This window comes from Bidens hawaiensis, unplaced genomic scaffold (assembly GCF_021521415.1).
Source record: "Bidens hawaiensis isolate Kalapana, Puna unplaced genomic scaffold, B.hawaiensis_p1.1 tig00001685_1, whole genome shotgun sequence".
Lineage (NCBI taxonomy): Eukaryota > Viridiplantae > Streptophyta > Magnoliopsida > Asterales > Asteraceae > Bidens > Bidens hawaiensis.
In genome coordinates this window covers 2328538-2352513 of record NW_027491095.1, presented here as the reverse complement: position 1 = coordinate 2352513, position 23976 = coordinate 2328538, and the positions used below count along the sequence as shown (strand labels likewise).

General features: G+C 35.7%; 1 protein-coding gene and 2 pseudogenes across 1 annotated transcript; 2 read left to right on the top strand and 1 right to left on the bottom strand.

Moving 5' to 3' along the window:
* The first annotated feature begins 2528 nt into the window (after positions 1-2528).
* LOC143592180 (F-box/FBD/LRR-repeat protein At1g13570-like) lies at positions 2529-4267 on the top strand (annotated as a pseudogene).
* Positions 4268-5867: 1600 nt separating this feature from the next.
* LOC143593198 (F-box/LRR-repeat protein 25-like) lies at positions 5868-7749 on the top strand (annotated as a pseudogene).
* Positions 7750-9046: 1297 nt separating this feature from the next.
* LOC143593188 (glutamate decarboxylase-like) lies at positions 9047-23287 on the bottom strand. Its single transcript, XM_077072899.1, has 7 exons — positions 23154-23287; positions 22860-23064; positions 11796-11996; positions 11111-11325; positions 10397-10650; positions 9844-9896; positions 9047-9567 (listed from the first exon to the last, which is right to left on the bottom strand). Exons 1-7 carry the CDS (start codon positions 23240-23242, stop codon positions 9100-9102), a joined length of 1485 nt encoding a protein of 494 aa, XP_076929014.1. The 5' UTR covers positions 23243-23287; the 3' UTR covers positions 9047-9099.
* Positions 23288-23976: the final 689 nt, after the last annotated feature.

The following is a 23976-nucleotide window of genomic DNA, read 5'->3' as shown; positions in this document are numbered from 1 at the left end:
TACATTCATCACCCAAAATAAATAATACTCATCATCCAATATATATAATTATTTTCTCATCACTAATAAGTTGTTAATATGTATACAACTGCACACAAATACACCTCTGCTTAATAATAAATTATTAATATATGCACAAGCTAACTAACTTATTACACTTAGTTTTTAATCATCAATAATTTCTAACTACACAACACAATCAGACTTTTAAACTTCAAAAAAATCACATCAATCGTTACCAACTACACGATACAACCAAATTTATACACTTCAAAAACCCAAACTTAAGTATGACATCTTGCTACTGAATAATCAACCATTCACCTTACACAACATGTATGTTCTTGTAGAATCAAACCTACACAAGTTGTATCACTAACAAAACAAGACAACACAATATGATGAATTCAAGTTTGTAAAAAAAAACCATTTGCTGATTGTTGGGGTATAGAAATTTTATATTACAACCTGATTAAAAAAACTTTTAGAGAATTACACATCTTTATGAAATATAGATAATAAAATCGACATTGTAGGTGTTATATATAGCTTATATTAAACTATGATTGAAACAAACAACATCAATTAGTCTACCTACCTCGAATCCATGTGTCTTGTTTGGACGTCGATTAGGATTATAAAACCCCCAATTACGCTTCAGAAGAACACAGCCCCTATGATCGATTCTTGCACACTTGCGAACATAATCAATGTAGTTAAAGTAGTAGATTTCTTCCATCAATTGCAATTGTGTGGACAGAGTTCGCGTTATGTCTCTGGAAAACGGTTTGGGAGTGAAACTAGGGTTTACAGACGTTACACCTTTTAGTCCTACACATTTAGACTATTTTGCCCTTTTTTACATCGGACATGAGATTACATTATTAAGATATTACAAAATGTCATTCTTTATTTTAAACCATTGATGTGTGTAATCAATGGATGAGATTCACTTCTCGTACTTCTCGCTGTAACATCACTTCTCGCATAATCCATCCCCTATATATATATATGTGTGCTACCCACTAGCCACTGTTGTCCAAATTGCTGGCTCGGTTCAGTTTGAAAACGAGCCTAGCACGAGTAAAGTCTCTCTCACGACTGGTTTGGCTCGAATTACCTTTTAGTTTATTATTTTTATATGTTTTCATTTAACATATATTGTCTTTTTAAAATGACAGACTTTTTTATGTTAGGTCACTGTACTTTTTAAATTGAAGAGCTCTATTGCCCCACTCAGACTATGTTGTTTTAACCGAGCAAACAGTGGCTTCACAGTTTGGCTTGGGTGTTCCCTTGATCGTTGGCTCCCACTTGATAGTCATTGTTCCACCACAAGTGCAAAACTCTCTGTTGTCATAACAGAGACGTGACTAAAACACGACTTAACTCGGGATTCGAACTAGTAACCTCACAAGGCCTAGCTCAAATCCATCATTGCCAATATCAACCCAAAGTCCCACAAATGGGAGATCGAACTTATGTCTCTATTAAAGAACCCAAACCTCCTACCACTCAGGCGGAAGTGGAGTATATATTTTTTTTGAATGGTTTTGTTTTTTTCAAACGTCTATTATTTTTATATACAATTTTTTTGAGTTTTTTAAGTATTCTTATTTTATGTTAACTTTAAAGTTCAATTTTAAACCCTAAGCACTCATTTATATATGTTTCTAGAGTTGAAAGTTTACCGTCTACATATTTTGAAGTTGAAAGTTTTGAATTTTAAAGTTTTAGAAATTTTAAATTGAAAATATCATACGAAGGAAAGCGGAACCAAGCCACTCGGTTTTAAACCAAGCTAATTTTAAGTATAAACATATCACTCCTTTCTTTAAATTCAAACCTTTTGGTACGGCTCGGTTTCAAACCAAAAACTAGGTATAAGAGCATCCACAATGCTAAAGCAAAGTGGATGACCCGGTCACCATTTCTCTATCCTCTCTCTACTTTTCACTTTCCTCTCTATACATTTTCATCAACTCCTCACTCATAAACTTATCCAAACTCATCATGTTTTCTAAACATCATACACTCTCGCTTATCTATTTCTTTCTTCTCTCTCATCCAACTCATTTGCCATCTAGACTGGATGACAAACTAAATATATGGCTATGGCTGGAGATGCTCTAAGCAAACCCGAGTTTGTGAACAACCCATGGTACCCTACTACGGAGTGTGCATATTGAAGTTTGTTAAAGAGCTTTCTAGGTATTTCCACATTTATATATGTCCCCTTACGTTTTTCACTTTTTTGGGCCTCAACATATATTTATTTAATATTAATTAATTTTATTAATTATACATAATACTTGGCCCGCCTAAATTCAATATCAATCGAATAATCACTCAAAAGACAAAACCCATCCTGAACTAAACCCGTCGCTCGCTCTCTCGATTTTCTGCAGTCCCATTCGTATGAACATGTAAATTTGATATATGCTCTAGATAAATATTTGTTTTACCACTTGTATAGTTGTATATATATTTTTAATTTTTATGTCTCTTTTGTAGTTGGTGAAATTGGAGAGATATGATGGATCGAATTTCACACCTTCCTGATTTCATTGTTCATCACATACTCTCGTTTCTTAAAACTCCTACCGAGCTTGTTCGAATGAGTGTATTGTCTAAGACATAGTTCACCTAACCGCGTCTTTCCCGATTTTATGTTTCAAGATCAAGAAGTTTACATCTCAAGAAAGTTTTTTCAAGTATGTCGACTATACCACGTCTAGATTTTGCCATCAAAATTTCACTGTTCACAAGTTCAAGCTCGTTGCAACCATCCGGGAGCATGCAGAATCAGATATTGTTAACAAATGTCTTGATTTAGTTTTTAAGAATGGCCTGAAGGAGTTGGTCATTGCTATTACTTCTGCTTCTGCTAGGTACCGTTTGCCTAACACGCTCTTATCTGTATCTGTGTTACAGTCTTTAACCATATGTGGTTGTGAGTTGCCTTCTTCCTTGATGGTCGATGGTGTCAAATTTAAATCTTTGATTAAGTTGAGACTTGAAAGCGTCCCGATAGATGATGATGTGATCAAGTATCTCACCACTAGTTGCCCTCTTTTACAAGTCGTTCATATTATCAGTAGTAAAGGTTTGAAAAGGTTTTGTGCTTATGGGCATCGATATCTTCAAGAAGTTTGGATTTACAACATGGGACTAGAAATAATAGATATTGAAGCTCCAAATTTGTCTTATCTTTTGGTAGCGGATAGGAATGAAACACGGTGGCCGCGAATGAACTTGGCTTCATGCAAAAAACTAACAAAAGTGGCTTACTTTCGACATCGTTTATCAATATCCAACGGTTTTACTTTTACCGACTTCTTATCCAACTTCCCCTTCATTGAAAATTTGTTTTTTGCTATTAATGATGAATGCAACAATGTGAAGTTGTCAAGTCCTTCCTTGAGGACATTGGCGTTTCATTCAAACTTTGATTTGGAAGGAATTGAGTTAAATACCCCCAATATGGCTGTCTTTAATTACACTTATGAAAATCGTATACGCTGGCCTCTTATAGCAGATTCAACCCATTTGAAAGCATGTATGCGATGTTATCCCGTTGACTCTATAGATACTCTTTGGTTCCAAAAGTTGAGGCTATTTTTGGACAAGAAAAATGGATTCAAAGTCTTGAACTTGTATATTCAAGCGATATTTAGTCAGGTTCGTTATTTATTAATCTTTTATGTATTACTCTATTGTGAACGCTCATATAAATTATAAAATAGTTTCAACACAATGTTGTATGTCTTGCAGAAATTCATAGAGTTAGAGAAGCTAAAGGCGATTGAGTTGCCACCTTATGAACTCGAACATGTTGAGCTAGAACTAGACACCAATGATGAATCGTTGGCTCATATAGCTTTTGTGGAAGCTGTGCTTTGGTGTTGCTGTCCTCGATCTCTAACTTTAAGATCGTCTTTTCCTTTTGAAGAACAAAGTGATGTTGTCAAGGTAAGAGTTATATGTAGTTTATTGTTTGATGGGACAAAATTACACTCTATCTGATTTTTTTTAACAAAGATGTTGAACTAGTTCACTTTCATTGTTTAGATTATGTTTGTACACTGCAATCCATAGAGATTTTAAACTTTTTACTAATTGTTACTTCTTTTTCTATCTGTAATTTATTCTTCAGTTTGCACATGAGAAGCTACTTCAAACCAATATTCAGATTGTGTCGCCTTTTTCTTCATTGCTGATGGCGTTACCTTCTGAAGGAAAAGCAATTACTTTCATAAAGGAATGAAAACTAAACTTTTTATTGTATAAAACTTTTGTTTAATTTAGTGTTTTACAAATTGATAATATCATATTCTGCTTTATATATGTAGTGATGATTTAGAATCATGACGGTGATGTTTTGACTAATCCATATGTATAGGCAGCTTTTGCTTCATCATTGATTTTTTAGATTGTCTATCTCCGGGCCTTGCTCGATGATTTTTGCTAATCTTGATAAAGCGGGCGGGTCGTGTTATTACATTCAAAACAGGTCAAATTTGCTAATCTTGAAGGTTTTTGCTAACATGACACGACACGACACGACAATAATTTTAACCAAATCTAACACACGCCGTTAATTTTCCTCTTATTAGCTACAAACTTCTTCCAAACATCTATAAACTTCCTCTGAACCTCAAGTTCAGTCTTATCCACTATTCCTTTCTATTCACTTGTCTCTATCTTAGCATTCACCTTTGGCGACAACGTATCGAGCTCCTGACGCACCTTAACGATGTCACTCACGAGCCTATCGGCTAAACTTTCTTGAAAAGTCTCCCTTATCACCACCCTCAATACCGTGATATGTTGTGCATTGGGTGGCATTGTGTAAGATGGCACGATCCACCCGAACCGCCTCAACATGTCAGATATCTCAAACTCGTTGTGTTGACTGCTGTCTTTTAGCGAGAAGGCTATGAGTGGGACCCCTTGTCTTTAGAGACGATGTTGAACCGTTCGGTTTTCTCCAAACCTTCCTTTAGGATCAATGGATTTTCTCGACAGTTTTCCATGATGTTCGTGTATCCCCGGTAATAAATATTAGTTGTACAAATGGTAGCCATACTAATAGTAGTAGCTTTATTTCTTAGTGGTATGCTGCAAAAACCATCAGTGATATAATTGTGACACTCTTTTCGTCATTATGTGTGCCACAAACATTTATTTATTTTCAAACACATCTTAATTGTTACTGTTTAGCGAGCTGCTAGCACATTATTTGCAACGATGGTCGTTTTAACCATCACAAATGGTCGATTGTGTAGCCATGCAAATGTAACTCGGATACTCATTTAAAGATGAAAACGAACCTCAAAACCCAAGCGGATGAGCTGATAGTATTGAGCAATTATTTGACTAGAGCATGCAATCCAAAGAAGCTGACTATTGTTTAGAGGGTTCATATTTTTATTTCGGGGTCATCATAAGCCTCTATTCTCCACCAGCAATTTTTGTTTTGGGGTCGTCATAAGCCTCTATTCTCTACCGATCACCAAGGAAATATATCGCTCATTTGTTTAAATTCAAACCATTCAGTTCCAAACCAAACCAAGTATGAACAAGTTTGTTTTCGGTTCGACTAGGTTCGTGAACAACCGACTATGGAGTATGTATATTGAAGGGCTTTATGTAGTATTTCCACGGCATTTATAGAATGTTTTATATGGCCCATGATTTAAGAGTCCAGCATACATCATAACAAATTAAGTAAAAACAATCGAATAAATTAATAATCCCTTAAAGTCTTAAACCCTAAACCCATCATCGTTCTCTTCAAAGTAAATAATTTGATTTGTATAATACTCTTTCAGTTTTGATTTCCGTTTTGTAGTTGGTGAGATACAATGGATCGGATTTCAGAGCTTCCTGAGTTCATTGTTCATCACATACTCTCGTTTCTTAGTAATCTTCCCGCAGACCTTGTTCGAACGAGTGTGCTGTCTAAGACCTGGTTTGATCTAACCGCTTCTTTCCCGGTTTTTGATCTCAATATCAATAGTTTCAAACCTAGAGAAAGTTTTTATAAGTACGTTGACTGCGCCACCGCTAGATTTTGTCTTCAAAATTTCACTGCTCACAAGTTCAAGCTCGTTGCAACTATCCGGGAGCCTGCAGAATTAGATATTGTTAACAGATGCCTTGAACTAGCTCTTAAGAAAGGCATGAAGGAGTTGATCATTGATATTACTAACTCATCTTCGGCTTCTGCTAGGTATCGTTTGCCTGACGCGCTCTTATCTGTTTCCGTGTTAGAGTCTTTGGTCATTCGTGTATGTGAGTTGCCCTCTTCCTTGATGCTTCACGCTGTCAAGTTTAAGTCTTTGATTAAGTTGACACTTGTAGACGTCCCGATAGATGATGAAGTGATCAAGTATCTCATCACTAGCTGCCCTCTTCTACAACATTTTCTTACTTCTCTCTGTCATGGTTTCAAAGATTTTGTGTTGACGGGCATCAAAATCTTCAACTAGTTTGGATTTGCTATGACACTCCGGTTGAGAGAATAGATATTGAAGCTCCAAATCTGTCTAGTCTATATGTAGCAGATATCAATGGAAGTGGGGCACCACAAATGAATGTGGCTTTATGCAAAAACCTAACAACAGTGACCTGGATTAGTTGCAAAAAACCAACCTTGAATGATTTTACCGACTTCTTGTCCAACTTTCCCTACATTGAAAACTTAGACTTGTATACCGGATATAAATGCAACAACCTCAAGTTGTCAAGTCCTTCTTTGAGGACATTGGTGTTGCATTCAAACTTTGATTTGGAAGGAATTGAGTTCAATACCCTCAATTTGGTTGCCTTTAAATACTCATGGAAAACTCTTGCACCTCTTAAGCATGTATGCGATGTTATCCGTATGGCTCTATTAATATTCTTTGGTTTCAAAAGTTGAGGCTATTTTTGGACAAAAATAATGGATTCAAAATCATGAACTTGTATATTCACGCGATATTTAGCCAGGTTCTTCACTTTTTATTATCAATCTTGTATTTATCACTCTATTGTGAACATTATTTAAAATAATACCAACACAATGTTGTATTGTCTTGCAGAAATTAATAGAGTTAGAGAAGCTAAAGGCAATTGAGTTGCCACCTTATGAACTCGAGCATGTTGAGCTAGAACTAGACACCAATGATGAATCATTGGCTCATATAGCTTTTGTGGAAGTTGTACTTTGGTGTTGTCGTCCTCAGTCTCTAACTTTAAGATCGTCTTTTCCTTTTGAAGAATAAAGTGATCTTGTCAAGGTAATAGTTACATGCAGTCTATTTTTGACATTCATTATATCGTATTTTTTTCTAACAAAGTTAGAAAGATGCTCAGTTATTTCACTTCCATTGCACTTCAAAATTGTTTAGATTATGCAGTTAAATAAAGATGCTCTTTTTTCTTCAGTTTACACAGGAGAAGCTACTTCAACAAGAAGATCAATGTATTCAGATCGTGTCGCCTTCTTCTTCGTTGTCAATGGCATTATCTTCTAAAGGGAAAGCAATTAGCTTTATAAAGAGAGAAGGTACATTTTTTATTAACTTATTTTATTTACACATTTTTACCTCACTTATTAGCATCTAAACAGTAGTCCAAGAAAAAGCAGGATAATGGAATAGCCGGTATGCGGATATGGAGACTTTCAGACGCATTGGTTTTAGGAGTCTATCGGTTTGGACGAGGGCTATCAGTAGAGATTAGAGTTTAACAAATTGATAATATTATATTCTGCTTTATATTTACACATGTAGTGACTTTTTAAGAATCATGACAGTGATATTTTGACTAATTATATTATCTTTTGCTTCGTTATTGATTGTTCAGATTATATATCTTCAGGCAGTAATTGATGGTTTTGTTAGTCCTGATAAAACGGGCGGATCACGTCATAACACCCGTAACAGGTCAGTTGTAAAAGTATCATACCAGTTGCATTAGCATTATATAGACTACTGAGATAACACATCTGTACTTTCTGAAATTAACCCAAACTAACAGGAAAAGTCTTAGCGGGCCAACTCACCCGAGTCCCACCGTCTCGTAACTTTACTCTGTTTCATTTTTTTAAGTTTTATGCTCTATTTTGTTAGTCTAAGACTCTTAGCTTAGTAAAGTTTAGCTTCTTTTTTTTATAGTTAATGTGACTTTATATATTTGATAGTGATGAGCATGAGAACACTATAATTTTATGGTATCTCAGTGATTCAATTATGATAACATGGCTAAGATCCAGAGTTACCAATAATTCTACACAACAAAAAATATTCAAAAATATATCTACTAATATTGAAATGAAGAAGGCATAATGAAATGAAGAATGCACATAAGAGGACCCAAATGTGATCAATATGAACCTTTTGGGACAAAATAAGTGTGTCAATCTCACATGTTTAGTCCGAAATGTTGAACTGGATTTTTATAAAGGAAGATTGCAGACACATTACGATAATAAACAGTAGTAACTCTATGAAGGGATCATGAAGTTCAAGCAGAAGATTTTGATGCCAACACGCCTCAGTAATGGCATTCGTAACGACCCTATATTCTACTTAGGAACTGGTCTTGGAGATGGTGTTTTTCAAATAAAATATTAAAAAGAAAAGTAAAGAGTATAAAGGGGCCAAAAATTTGTAGAAAGTAACTCTTAAATTTAAAACAAACAAAATCACAAAAACTTTATGTTTATTACTTCTAGTTTTTGAAAGAACTAATAGACATTTAAAATTTTATTTGAACATAAAGCTAAAAAGAAATTAAAGGGCCCAAGGAGATTGTAATTTTACTTGAACGAAGTACCAAAATTTAAGTTAAAACAATTAGTAAAAAGTAAAAACATTGGAGCAAAAATCATAATTTAACAAAACCATATTAAAAGTTTATGTAATTTATTCTTTAGATTATCCATAAAATCCACAGTAATAGCAATCCATTAACCAGATTGGTGTTACATAGTACGTTCACAAGCATTACACATCGTTTGAGATCATCCAAATACCACAACCAATTCCATATTATAACTCTCAAACACCACACCACGTACACGACACGACACAACAATACTTTTAACCAATTCTAACACACACCGTTAATTTTCCTCTTATTAGCTACAAACTTCTTCCAAGCATCTGTATACTTCCTTTGCACCTCAAGTTCGGTCTTATACTCTACTCCCTTCTCTTCACTTATTTCTATCTTAGCATTCACCTTAGCCGGTAACGTATCGAGCTCCTGAAGCACCTTAACGATGTCACTCACAAGCCTATCAGCCAATGTTCTTGAAAAATCTTCCCTTATCACCACTCTCAAAACCGTGATATGTTGTGCATTGGGTGGCATTGTGTAAGCTGGCACGATCCACCCAAACCGCCTCAACATGTCTGATATCTCAAACTCATTGTGCTGACTGTGGTCCTTTAATGAAAAGGCTACAAGTGGGACCCCGTTGTCTTTAGAGACAATGTTGAACCGTCCGGTTTTCTCCAAACCTTCCTTTAGGACCAATGCATTGTCTCTACAGTTTTCCATGATGTTCTTGTATCCCTGTTAATAAATATTAGTTGTACAAATGTTAGCCATACTAATAGTAGTAGCTTCATTTATTAGTGGTATGTTGAAAAAACCATCAGTGATACTGTGACACTCTTTTCGTTGCTAAGTTTGTCACACACATGATTCTGTTAAAAAATCGTCATAGTTATTACTGTTTAGCGAGCTGCAAGCACGTTATATGCGACAATCATTGTAACCATCACAAATGGTCGAACGTGTAGTTGTGCATATGCTAACTCGGATACTAATTTAAAGATGAGAACGTACCTTGAAGCCCAAGCGGATGAGTTGATAGTATTGACCAATTATTTGACTAGAACCTGCAAAATAATCCAAAGAAGTTGAGTATTGTTTAAAGGGTTCAAATTTTTTTTTATATTTTTGGTTAAAAATGTAATATGCTTACAATTATTCAACAAAACGATTCCAATAAAGTGGCAGGCAAACGGGCAGCAAGTTGCGCCGCAACCCCCTTTTGAATAGCAAAGTCAATCCTACTAAAAACGAAGCTTTGGGATCTAGGAGAAATTTTTATTTGGGGTAATAAAATTCAACATATTTTTGTGGACCCTCTGTGTGGGGGGGGGGGGGGGGTGTTTAAACGAGTCTTTTGAACATCACAACCAATGACTCCAAAGCGCGTTTGTGGTACTTGAGGTCTGGACTCTGGTATTCCTTAAGAACCCAACATTTTGGTGCACGTCCGATGTAGGCTTTGTATAGGGTTTGTTTCAATTTTCTATACATGTAATATATCTATATTTTTATGTGCCATATGCCTTATGTCAATGCTAAATTAAGAATAATATCTTGTTAATACCTTTGGAGAAGTTGAGGGTGAAAGTTGGTTGATCAGCACCAAGATAGTTAATGTGAAAGATGAGTTCATCCGGCAAGTCTTCTTTGTTCCTCCAAATCACCCACCCAATTCCGGCATAAACAAGCCCGTACTTGTGACCGCTAATATTTATACTCTTAACCAATGGCAACCGGAAATCCCATTCCAGTTCCGGGTATATAAATGGGGCAATAAACCCTCCGCTTGCAGCGTCCACATGAATCGGGGTATCCCATCTACATTCCCATGACACACATATCATATAAATATTATTATACTCGTATATATAAACCGATTGAAAACACAAACATACACGCGGACCACTGAATATTTAGTAACCGTTATACATAGAGGATCAGTTAATAAACAATCAATTTTAAGTAGAGAACTATGAGAACCACATAAATACTTGTATCTACTGCATACAAGATTCGTTGGTAGAGAAATTAGAAACAATTTTGCTGTTAGATAACCGTGTTACATACCCTAAAATAATATGTTCATGTGTTTTATAAGTTCCCATTTCATGATGCACTAAACCAAATTTAATAGAAAATTGCAAGAACCGTCTAAACACATGTACGTAGTGCTTATGAAATTTAGTAAGAAAAAGAAAAGAGTGTCAAATACATAAACGTCTTATGTTTCACAGTTAAAACAATGTGTTTTGAGAAATGGATTCATTGATGTACATACCCGGTGTGAGCATTTTTGTCAACTAAGAGGTCGTTTAAACGTTTAACGTCTTCAAATTCGCCATTGAGGGTGGAACCCAAGATAGCAGCCACACAAATGGTGTTTTCGTCGACCATTTCCACAGCTTTCTCAGGATCCATCACGTAGTAACCTTCACTTAACTTTACTTCCTTCAACTCTACTTCAAAATACCGAGCAAATTTCTCCCAGCAAACCTAAAATAATAAACTTTTAAAAATTAATGTTTTTAAGAGATGACTGGTCGGACTAGGAACCGGACCAGTTCGGTTCAGTTCGGCCCGATTTAGTGAGTTGGCCATGTTTCTTTTAAATGTTCTTTGTTAGCTGTGAGAAAAAGAGCTACAAGATATTAAAAGTTTACAAAATCTTTTTTTCTTTTTATAAAATCTAAAAGTTTATATGTGGTTTCTCAAGAAAACAATATATTTCTTTTATTTCTTAAATATAATTGATATACTTATATTAAACTTTCAATTTTATACATAATTTATATTTTATGAAATTTAAGTACTTTTCTAAAACTAATCTTTACGTCATCCAGTTCGACTGGTCTAACCAGCTATCCGGTATGGTGATCAGTTCGATAATAGGTATGGTTATGAAAACACTGTGAAAATTCGTAAGAAATTCTCTTTCTGTTTTTTTTATATAAAGATTTTACTACCTGAACATTAGCACCAGTAACAATGTTAGGCTTATCCCATGGTTTGCCAAGAGCTTTCATTTTGTTTTGCCATTTTCTTTTGAAAGCCAGTCCAGCCAGCATGATTGCTTCTGATGAGCCCACGGTTCCAACCCCTACAGCGGTCTCAGACTCACCAAGTGGTGCGTTGAAAAGATGTGCTATCATGTTCACGCAACGGTTCTGTATTTGGTTCAACGTAGAATTATTCAAAATTTAAGATGATGTAAATAGAATATGTAAAATACAATAACTTTTTCCTATTATCCAAAGAGGAATTCTTCCAGTAGTATCGGCCATTTCTGCCACTTCCCTCCACATTTCATCAAGTGGTCATGCTAGAGACATAAACAGTCATGGATAATTATGAGATGAGATCCTTCCGAATGGGCTAAGAGAGAGAATACCTAGAATGATTAGTCTATTATTTTAGTTCTCTCTCATTTTCTTAATTGAAGAAATAATTGGAAAATAAAACAGCAAGTACAAAAATGAGTAATAACCCGCAGTAGAGGCTGGTACGATTCAATTCAACATTTTGTTCGTTTGGGTTTGATTGTGTCGTAGCTCTATAATTCGGATTAGGTTTATCGTTGTATGAACTGCATTGCTGATATTGACCCCAAAAAAGAAACGGTAGGTACAGCTAGGCCGTGAACAGCCAACCATCGCACTGTAAAAATTGGATAGGTTCGATCTATGGTCATTGAGGCCTCCTAAAAAGATCTACTAAATTCATCAAGTTGTTCCAAAGAATCAAAACGGCCGGTGATTAATGGAATTCCTTGTCGGTTCTCTGTGAAATACTCGTTTGGCCGAGGGCTTCCAAACACATCGTAAGCTAAACCAGTGCTGACGAATAACCAACCCGCAATGAATAGGGAAGGTATAGTAATGCTATGAATGTTTATAGCATTACTATACCAAAAGTTCCTGGTTCATGGATATCCTACTTGTATGTACGATCACACCATCATCTCGTGAAAATATCTAAATTGGTTAAAGGTATGGGTCATAATTATTACGGGGAGCCCGCATGGCCCAATGATCTTTTATATATTTTTCCGGTAGTAATTCTAGGTACTATTGCATGTAACGTAGGATTAGCGGTTCTAGAACCATCAATGATTGGTGAACCGGCAGATCCGTTTGCAACTCCTTTGGAAATGTTACCCGAATGGTATTTCTTTCCCGTATTTCAAATACTTCGTACAGTACCCAATAAATTACTGGGTATTCTGTTAATGGTATCAGTACCCGCGGGATTATTAACAGTACCCTTTTTAGAGAATGTTAATAAATTCCAAAATCCATTTCGTCGTCTAGTAGCGACAACCGTATTTTTTATTGGTACCGCAGTGGCCCTTTGGTTGGGTATTGGTGCAACATTACCTATTGATAAATCCCTAACTTTAGGTCTTTTTTAAATTGATTCAATTGTGAAATAAAATATCACGACGTATGTATCTAGGGAATAGTCGCTTCAAAGCATTTCGTGTCATTGCTCGTCTACCTGCTTCTATTTGTCTAGATGTGATCCAAGCGGGTTCAAGTGCCTGAAGAGCGTATTTACCAAAACAAATAGTATTACCTCGATAAGACATTCCCTTCATTCTTCCTCTATGTTGTTTACGGAATCTGGTTCTTTTGAGGTTATAGTTGATGGTTTTTTTTGAATTCCATCTCTACTACAGAACTGGACGTGAGAGTTTCTTCTCATCCAGCTCATCGCGAATAAATCAATTCAAAATCTTTAATTTGAATTCAATTCATATAGAAAATAATTTGAATTAAGTTTAATAAGTAATATACTGAATCATGGATTTCATTTAATCTAGATCAAATATATTTTTAATTTGTATATCTTTTTTTATCGATAACTAAATCTAAATAGATTAAATAACTATTTTTTTCTTTTTTTTATCTATTTTTTATTTATCTATTTTAGAGTGTTTTATAATGTTAAAACAAATCTTTCTTTTGTTTTACTCTTTATCGTATTCGTATTGTATTGACCCAATTTTAGCAATCCAAGAAAATAAAGTTTAAACACTTTAATAAGACCAAACATATTAAGGAGATTTATGAGCCTAATAATCTAATATGGTCCGGTCCTTGTCTACCTACTTGGTCAACCGCCATATAACATATAGTTGTTTGTATAATTGATAAAACATAATTCAGGTTCTATATATAGATAGAAGTAGGGTGGTCATGAGCCGAGCCGAGCCAAGTTCAACTAAAGTTCGGCTCGTTTACAAATTGTGTCAATTTTGAATGACTTTTGTTTTTGTTTCTTATAGACTCTGGTGATCTTTGAGCAACAACAATCTTGTATATGTTGTATAGAAGTGAAAAAGAGTATCACAGTGATATAGGAAAAAGATATACGGCATAACTTGTTGCCCGATTACCCGACACTAATTTTTTCACTTTGATTAAGAAATGAAACAATATGAATTCATAATTTAATTTAAATAATTATGGTTTTGATTTTGTGTGAAGTGGAAAGAAAAGTAGTAGAGCATCTAGAAAGGAAAAGAAACCATAGACACGATATATAATTTAAAATTCTAGAGCATCTAGAAAGGAAAAAAATCATGATTGAATCGTTAAAGTTGTCTCTTGCAGGACACCTATCAACTAAATAAATTATGGGTTGAAATGGTGTAAGTTTACTTCTATGAATGTTCCTTTTATAAATTGGTTTTATGTTTCAAGGTTAGTAGTTTATACCTTTTTTTTCCTTGTATATTCAGCTTCTTACTACTTGTAAGTTATCTGTTTTTGTTTTTCTTAATAGTAATTTTGGACTTTAATAAAATATGAGGGCTTCAAAACATACTAAAAGTTTGAAGGAACGAATAAAATTATTATATCTTTTATTACAGTAACAAGTGATTTAAGGTGATATTCTTAACTATTAAAATTAAAATTAGGAGTGCTACGAAGGGGTTGATTCCGGCACTGCCTTAATACGGTACAAATTCAAAAAAATGTGCCATACACGTGAAATTCAACATGATAAACGTATTTGTAGCTTACAAAAAAACAACTCATTTTACCATTAAAAAATATTGTTTTCCGTATTTAACACTATAAATTTGTAATTTTACTTTAAAAAGATAAAGATTAGTATAAAACAATATTTTTTATGGTATTTGTATATGATGTTAGATTGTTTAGATTGCTTTTGCAATGACCACATGCAACTCGTGATTCGACACCATACTTGTCATAACTAACTTAAGGTGATTAGGACACTTGTTTACCATTGTTTTTTACTATATCACGACTTCGTTAAGGTGTAAAACCGGTAAGCTTCCATTTATACATTTGGGCCTACTGATCGGGGCTAAATGTATGGAATCGGAACTGGCGGCCTATTTTGGATAAATTCAATAAGAAATTATCAAAGTGGAAGGCAAAGGTTTTATCCTTTGGAAGTCGGTTAACACTTATTAAATCAATTTCGGGGAGTTGGCTCATATTACTTCTCCATTTTCAAAGCACCAGATAAATTTTAAAGCAACTCGAAAGCAAAAGAACTTTTTTATAAGGAGGGTCGGAGGAAAAAGAGAAGATAAGTTTGATTGTTTGGAGCAAAATTATAAGGGACGGCTTAGGGACAGGCAGTATAAAATTAATGAACACAAACTTACTTGTGAAATGGTTGTTCTGGTTCAAATAGGGTATTAACTCCTTTTAGGTAATAGTTATGTCATCTATTCATAAAGGGTCTTACAAGTGAGAGTCGGTACTGATCAAGCGATCACTTGGTGATTCCTGGAAATAGACATGTCAAACGGATAAAGATGGATATGTTGGCAATAGCAACTTGATGGAAAGGCCAAAAGTACTCGTGGGGAGAGGTGATAAATCGGCGTATGAGATCAAATAACATTTCCTTCTCTATGTCAAACCGGTTTGGAATGACATGCTGGATTATATAGTTGTTGAGGAATGATATTATCTTTAATAGCAATTCCTTCTCTATGTCCAAGATGGTGTAATGGTGTATGAGATCAAATCGACGTTTTTTTTACAGGTTAAACCAAGAAGCAAAATGTTTAGTCTTGATTGAAAGAAGTGGTGTAGCCGTGTAGGTTCAATTTTGTTAATTTTTCATTATTAGTTTTATTGTTTGATGTTTTTTTTTTCTTTTTCGGCTACTTGTCTCTTATAAGTGATTCCTCTTGTTTTTTTTAAACATATTTTCCTTTTTAAAATAGATAAATAATTATTATTATTATCATTATATTGTAAGTTCTTGACTTCTTGTATACAAAAATAAATTAAGTTACAGTAAAAATGATCATTTTTAGAATAAACTGTTGGAAACGGTAAGATCTCATGTTCAAATTCAATTTCAACCATAATTTATTACAGCGAGCCTTCAACCAATCAAACAAGTGTTTCCCAAAACAATAAATGATGGGATTTCTCAAAATAGATGGATTCAAAGTTTATTGAGTATTTTCAATGATTAACAATATGCCAAGACCATACATAAATACATAAAGGAATAAAATAAATAAGGAAGTAAGCCTCATTCAGTGGCAACATTCACGGATGTCAAAGTAATATGCATGGCAAGCAAATCATGATATATATGGAGAATATGTGGTTGATATCAATTCCAATACTCCCCCTCAAGTTGGAGCGTGTAGATTTTTAACGCCCAATTTGTCAAGCAGAAATCGGAGTTGTTGAGTCCCTAATCCTTTCGTGAAAAGATCGGCGATTTGTAAGGAGGTTGCAATTTGAAGCGGATCAACTTCTTGTGACTCGACTCTTTCCCGAACAAAATAACAATCCATCTCTACATGTTTGGTTCTTTCATGAAAGACTGGGTTATTTGCAATATGACGAGCTGCTTGGTTGTCACAAAACAAAGGGGTCGGTTTTGTAGAGGAAATATCCAACTCGGTTAGTAGCCATCGAACCCAAAGTACTTCACTAACGGTGGATGCCATGGATCGGTATTCTGCTTCAGCGGATGAACGGGATATGACTGATTGTTTCTTTGTCTTCCAAGAGATGGGGGCTCCACCTAGAAGAAGTAGATATCCTGTTTGAGATTTTCTAGTGTAAGGGCACCCTAACCAATCAGAATCGCAATACGCGGTAAGAGTACAGCCACCTGCACGTGGGAAAAGAACACCTTGTCCCGGTGTACCTTTTAAGTATCGAAGAACTCTATGAACCGCGTCCATGTGAGGTTGTCTCGGGTCTGCAAAAAACTGACTCAAGACATTAACAGAGTAAGTTATATCCGGTCTTGTGGCTTGCAAATATAGCAACCTCCCAACTATTCGACGGTATTGCCAGGCATCTACCTTTGGTTCATTTTCGGCTTTGTCTAGTTTCAGATTCTGTTCGATAGGAAAGGGACTTGGTCTACAACCTTGTAAACCACAATCTTCTAGGATATCAAGAATATACTTTCTTTGACTTAGAACTAAACCCTCTAAGGTCCGGGCTACTTCAATCCTCAAAAAGTACTTGAGATTGCCAAGGTCTTTTATGCTAAATCTTTTATCGAGTTCTTCCTTTGTTTCTTGCATTTTGGTTGTGTCGTTCCCTACCAAAACGACATCATCGACATAAATAAGGGCTGCAATGAAACATTTTTCTTGTTTTCGGATGAAAAGAGAATGGTCAGCTTTAGACTGTTTGAAGCCGAGATCGAGCAATGCATTAGTGAATTTTTGATACCAATTACGCGATGCTTGTTTCAACCCGTACAAGGATTTTCTTAGCCTACAAACTCTGGTTTCTCCTTCTTTAGAAAACCCTTGAGGAATCTTCATATATACTTCTTCCTTTAGATCCCCGTGTAGAAACGCATTGTTGACATCAAGTTGGTGGATGGCCCAATTTTTCTTAACTGCTACAGCTAAAAGAGCTCTCACGGTGACAAGCTTCGCTACAGGGGCAAAAGTATCATGGTAATCCACTGCTTCCATTTGCGTAAATCCCTTTGCAACTAATCGTGCCTTATATCTTTCGACCTCTCCATTGGGCTTGTATTTTACTTTGTATACCCACTTGGAGTCAATGGCTCGTTTTCCTTTCGGGAGTTCTTCTTAAGTCCACGTACCATTCTGTTCTAGAGCCTGTATTTCATTCTTCATAGCTTCCTTCCATTTAGTATTTTTGACAGCCTGATAAAAATGTTTTGGCTCATCGATCGAGTCGATGGCAGCTAAAAACGCTTTATGAGTTTCAGAAAAATGTCTATATGAAACAAAATTAGCCAAGGGATGTACCGTCGAGGAACCTTGATTTGGTGAGGCTTGTGCATGGTCAACCTATGGGGGAAGTTGGACAAAATAATCGTTGAAACATTTCGGTTGTGATCGACTTCTTTTTTCTTGCAATGGTTCGATGTTTGGGCATTGTGGTTCATTTTGGACCTGATGATCTTGATTCATTGCGTCTGAATATGAAGTTGGGCATTCTTGTTCATGGATTGGGCCTTCATTACTAGCAGTTGGGCTCAATTCATTCTGGTCACTTAGGCTTTCTATTTGGGCTTCATTATTTTCACTTTGACTCAATGTGGCATTTGGCCTTTCATTTTCAAACGAGACCTCAATATCACTAGTCTCAACTTTGTTTTCAATTTCATCATAGAGAGGCATATCATGTGGTTCAAATAACTCACTAGTTTCAGAAGAAAATTGGTCAAAAGGAAATTTGTCCTCATGAAACCTTACGTCTCTGGAGACTATTATTTTCTTATTTTCAAGATCAAAAATTTTATACCCTTTGGTCCCTTGTGGATAACCCAAAAACACCCCAGGTCTCCCTCTTGCTTCAAACTTGTCCCCTTTGGTCTCAGTGCTTCTATAGTAGACTAAGCACCCAAAAACTCTCATGAAATCATAATCCGGTTTTCGTTTAAAAATTATTTTGTATGGTGTTTTGTTTCTAATTACCGTTGAAGGTAATCAGTTGATAATGTAGGAAGCCGTCAAAACGCATTCACCCCAAAATCTTTTAGGCAAATTGGCTTCAAATCTAAGTGCTCGGGCGATTTCGAGTAGGTGTCTGTGCTTACGTTCCACAACCCCATTTTGTTGTGGGGTATATGGACACGTTGTTTCAAGCAAAATACCTTCCTCGTCATAAAATTTTGACATCTCATTAGATGTGAACTCGCCACCGTTGTCGCACCTAATTCTTTTAACAGATTTTTCAAATTGGGTTTTTATCATTTTGTGTAGACGGATTAAACATTCACCTGCTTCATGTTTAAATTTTAACAAAAACACCCATACGGCTCTACTAAAATCATCAACAACCGTTAGAAAATATCTTGCACCTGAAAAGGAAGGCGTACGGTATTTTCCCCAAACATCACAGTGTAACAACTCAAAACACCTTGTTGTTTTAATTTCACTGTTTTCAAAAGAAAGTCTAGTGTGCTTTGCCTTAGAACACAAGTCACATGATTTATTGAAAGAAACGTTACTAAGAAAATCAATTTGGGTAAGTTTATCACTAGAAGCATGCCCCAACCTTTTATGCCAAGCATCAATAGTCGTCATCAAGGCTCTCTTCTTGGTTCCAAACATCCCCATTCGGTAAAGACCCTTCTTGCACTCACCCGCACCAATCAAGTTCCTTGTGTAGAGCTTCTGCATAACACAAAAATCAGGAAAAAAAGTTATGACTGACTGAAGATCTTTGCTTAGCCGACTGACAGATAGAAGATTGCAAGTGAATTTAGGAATATATAAAACGCCTTTTATCTTGGTTCCCCCCGGTAAGGTGCACTCCCCCTTTCCTTCAACGGGTATGCAATCTCCGTTTGGAATCATAACCGGGGTCTCATTTCGAGTATTTATCATGTTCTCAAGAATGTTCGTGTTGTGTGTAATATGTTCGGTAGAACCCGAATCAATTACCCACTCATAATTATGATTATATTTACCTGTCATATGTGCAATTGGAGTCTTGTTGTCTTTGGTGGTGTTGCCACTTTCTGCAAAATGTTTTAAGAAAGACTCATATTGTTCGTTAGTCAAACCTGGAATAGGACTTGAACCAGTATCAGTGTAGGCTGCCATAGGTTTGGTTTGATCACGTTTTTTGTTACCCGGCCACCAATCAGGATATCTGATCCGTTTAAAGCAGCCATCCCTGTTATGTCCATCCATCCCACAAAAATTGCAATGTTCGACGACATCGCTGTGTTTGTTTTCTTTTGAGGCAGATTTCTCACGACGCGGCCCCACACTTGTTCCTGGTCGACCCAACATGAAGGTCTTGAAGGCAGCGGAATCGGTGGGTGACCTTCTATTGGCGGAAATGTTTTTTTGGCTTTCATCGTCTGAAATGAGACGGAAGGCATTCCCGAGACTCGGTGTTGGGCTCATTGCAAGAATCTGTGTTCTAGTCACAGAAAAATTATCATCAAGTCCCATAAGGAACTCATAAAGCCTTTCTTTACCCCTGAGGTTAGTCATCTTTTTCCCTATGTCACAAATGCAGCCGGTGCATGTACATCGAGGAATAGATAAAACAGATTCAATCTCATCCCATAAACCACGCAACTTAGTAAAGTAAGCGGAAACCGACATACCTTCCTGTTGGATTGCCGCAAGGCTTCGCTTTAACTCATATGCCCTAGGGGCACTTTCTTTTCCAAACCTTTCGTGTAGATCGGTCCAGATTTCAGCGGCTGTACTAGCGTATCGGACGCTATACCTGATATCCTTTTCCATGGCGGTTGTGAGCCATCCTTTCACCATTGCATCACAACGAATCCATGGCATATAGTCATCATCAGTCTTCTCGGGTTTATTGATTGATCCATCAACAAAGCCCATTTTGTTCTTGGCGAAGAGAAAGTTCATAATCTCTTGCGACCACTCGGCATAGTTGTTATCAGTGAGAGTTTCATTAACGTGCATTTGTTTTGGGTAGTCGGACGCATGAATATAGAACGGAGAGTTTGTATCCATGGTGTTTTGTGGTTTTGAAGAGGCTGGAGTTTCTTTATCGCCAGCCATGGGGTAAGACAGGAGGCGGCTAGGGTTAGTGTTTTAGGTTAAGTCTGCTCTGATGCCATCTCAAAATAGATGGATTCAAAGTTTATTGAGTATTTTCAATGATTAACAATATGCCAAGACCATACTTAAATACATAAAGGAATAAAATAAATAAGGAAGTAAGCCTCATTTAGTGGCAACATTCATGGATGTTAAAGTAATATGCATGGCAAGTAAATCATGATATATATGGAGAATATGGATTGGACTAACAAAAGTTATTTGTGTTTACGAATATAACGGATAGTCGACTTTTTTCATTAAATTACATCAGATGGTCGGACTTATATATACAATGATCGATTAAATTAAAAAGAAAGAAAGAAAGAAAGAAAGAAAGAATAAATTGTTGGCCTTGTAAAGATTTGGAGTCAATACTTTTTCCGGATTTATTATATTTTATGTTTAAAGGTAGAGAGTTGATTGGTGGTAATTATTAGAAAATCCAAACAACTTTTTTTATTTTGAAACTGCAAGAAGAATCAAATCAAACTATTTCATACAGGCGGCAGCCTCTTAACCATACGTTTGGAATTATTTAATATTATTAACTTTGAAGGGGGCATATCTCTTTTGAAATATTAAATTCCATGCGAAAAGAAAGTGGGCAGTTCTAATTGGCCATAACGACATCAATCTAGTATGGCCGGTTTTGACCACAAAAAAATTATTATTATTACTTATGATTTTTGTTAAATATTATAAAATTAGATTTGTTATTTTGTAAAAAAAAAAACAATATTTTTTTTATTTGTTTCATCATGACCATGATTTCATGTTTGATTGTTTGCCACAAGGGTGTTTAATGTTCGTTTTAACTGTGTTTAGATCAATCATGAATACATTCGCGTAGTGGCAAAGGGGTGGGAGAAGGGTGGTGCCACATTGGTACTCGTGGAATACCGTCTCGCCTCCTGTGGACTGTGGTACCCAAAAAACCACCTTGAAGTGCCCCGGAGCGGTGTGGTTGTCGTGTTCAACATGAAGATCATTGAAGGCGCAGGAAGTAATTTTGGGCCGAAGAAATGATTTTGTGATGGGATGAATGGGAACATTGTCCCACTCATCTATTTACCGAAGCGAAGCCGGGTGGCAGAATGTAGGGATGAGCTCGGTACCGTACCAGTACCAAAAATACTGATATCGAAAATCACAAATTCTTGGTACCGGTAGACGCAGGAAGTAATTTTGGGCCAAAGAAATGATTTTGTGATGAGATGAATGGGAACTTAGTCCCACTCATCTATTTAAGTAAGCGAAGCCGGGTGGCAGGATGTAGGGATGAGCTCGGTACTGTACCGGTGCCAAAAATAATGATCCCATAAATCACAAATTCTTGGTACCGATACCGTACCGATCCCGAAACTCAAAACTTTAGTATCAATTCGGTATCGGTTCGATCAACACCGAATTTGCTCATCCCGCTATCTTGTGACTTTCAATTTTTAATCATTGTAATCAAAACAGAACCATTAAAGAAGTTACATAAATAATTAAAAGTATTATATCTGGAATATATACCTACCACTCAATGTGATTTTTTTTTCCATATGCTGTGAGTGAATTGACTACATTATAACATGCCAAATCTCATTAAAACTACTAATGCATATCCCACTAATATATATAAAGTTTTAAATAAAATATTCAAAAGCATATAGATAAAAATCCTATGGTATGATTTTGTTGATTGAATCCGATTTTTAAGTATGAACCATAAATCAAACTATCTAGTCGTGTTTTAAACCTATTAAATCTACTGTTCGGAAAATATCAAAACCCGACTTCACACCTAGTCGATGACCAGTTTCTTGGTTTTATATCAAAACAGAACCATTAACACCACCGCACATCATTCTCTCTCTTTTTATGCTCACTCTTTTTTCTTTTTACTTCTCTTTTCTTATTTAGATAAAATATAGAACCCGAGTACTATTTATGTACGTGATTATGATTATGATTACGATTATGATTATTAGAATACCTGGAGTTCAGTAGTGACAGGATACTCATCCATGTCAACGTAATTCTTATTAATGGCAGCCAACATCAACTTATCACACTCCGGCTCCATCCACGTCGTCACAAACGACGCTAGATTCAGCCTCGGGTTCCCGTCCAACATCAACTCGTCGTTTATGATCTGGTACGCAGCCTCCTTAGGGATCGAATTCTCCGCCAACCTAAACCTGCATTAACCACCAAATTAACATCAAAATAAAGTTTCACGTCAAAATATTTAAAACATATACATATATATGATCAATCCGATCCGCACCTAGGGAGACAAGTGCGAACGTATCTTGAAGCAAAGGTTGAGTGCACATAGTCATCAGAGTCTGATCCAATGGTTCTAGATAGCACCATGGTTGCTAGTTCACTGTGTGCGTGTTATGAGTGAGAGATAGGTTGGATCATGTGGAGGAGGAGCATCTTTAAAGCCATAGATTGAGGGAACACAAAGAAATGTGATGTGGGCCAAATTATGATGTCAATGATTGATTTTATGACGGAGAGATGCGTGATATTCGTATTGAATAAATATCTTTACTGGCGTCATTTTTGGAAAATGTTTGTTGAGTCGGTGAATAACACATAAAAGGTGTAGAGGTGTATAACTTGTACAAAGTTTAACACGACAATATTTGTAACTTTATATGTCAGTGACTTCAATTGTTATTCATAAAACGGTTACGTATTTGTATAATATACTATACTTTTCTATTATTATATCGGAGCAATTTCATAAAATAGTAACCAAATTTCAAAAATGTTCCAATTAGGTCACTCAACTTTAAAAAGTGTTCCAATTAGGTCACTCAACTTTCATATTTTATTAAATTAAAGGTTTTAACATGTTTTTTTAATGTTTTTATTTTTTGTTTCACATAGAAAATCTTTTTATCTTTTTTTTATGTTGACGTTGAGTGGCGACATGAATTTTATTTTTTATTTTTGAATTTTAATATAATTAACGTTTTTTAATATAACTACATATATTGCAAATTCCGACCCCCACATCTTATCCTCCATTTCTTTCTTAACAAACAAAAAAATTGGTGAGACTCGATTTGAAGATTTAGTGACCCGATTTGAGAAAA

Bases quoted from the DNA above. Each gene is read 5' to 3' on its own strand.
- LOC143593188 (XM_077072899.1), bottom strand. From the start codon at position 23,242: ATGGTGCTATCTAGAACCATTGGATCAGACTCTGATGACTATGTGCAC. The intron at 11,997-22,859 runs GTATTCTAATAA...AACCAAATACAG, and splicing joins CTGTCACTACTGAACTCCAG to AACCGTTGCGTGAACATGAT. The intron at 10,651-11,110 runs GTATGTACATCA...ATGGGAATGTAG, and splicing joins GACAAAAATGCTCACACCGG to ATGGGATACCCCGATTCATG.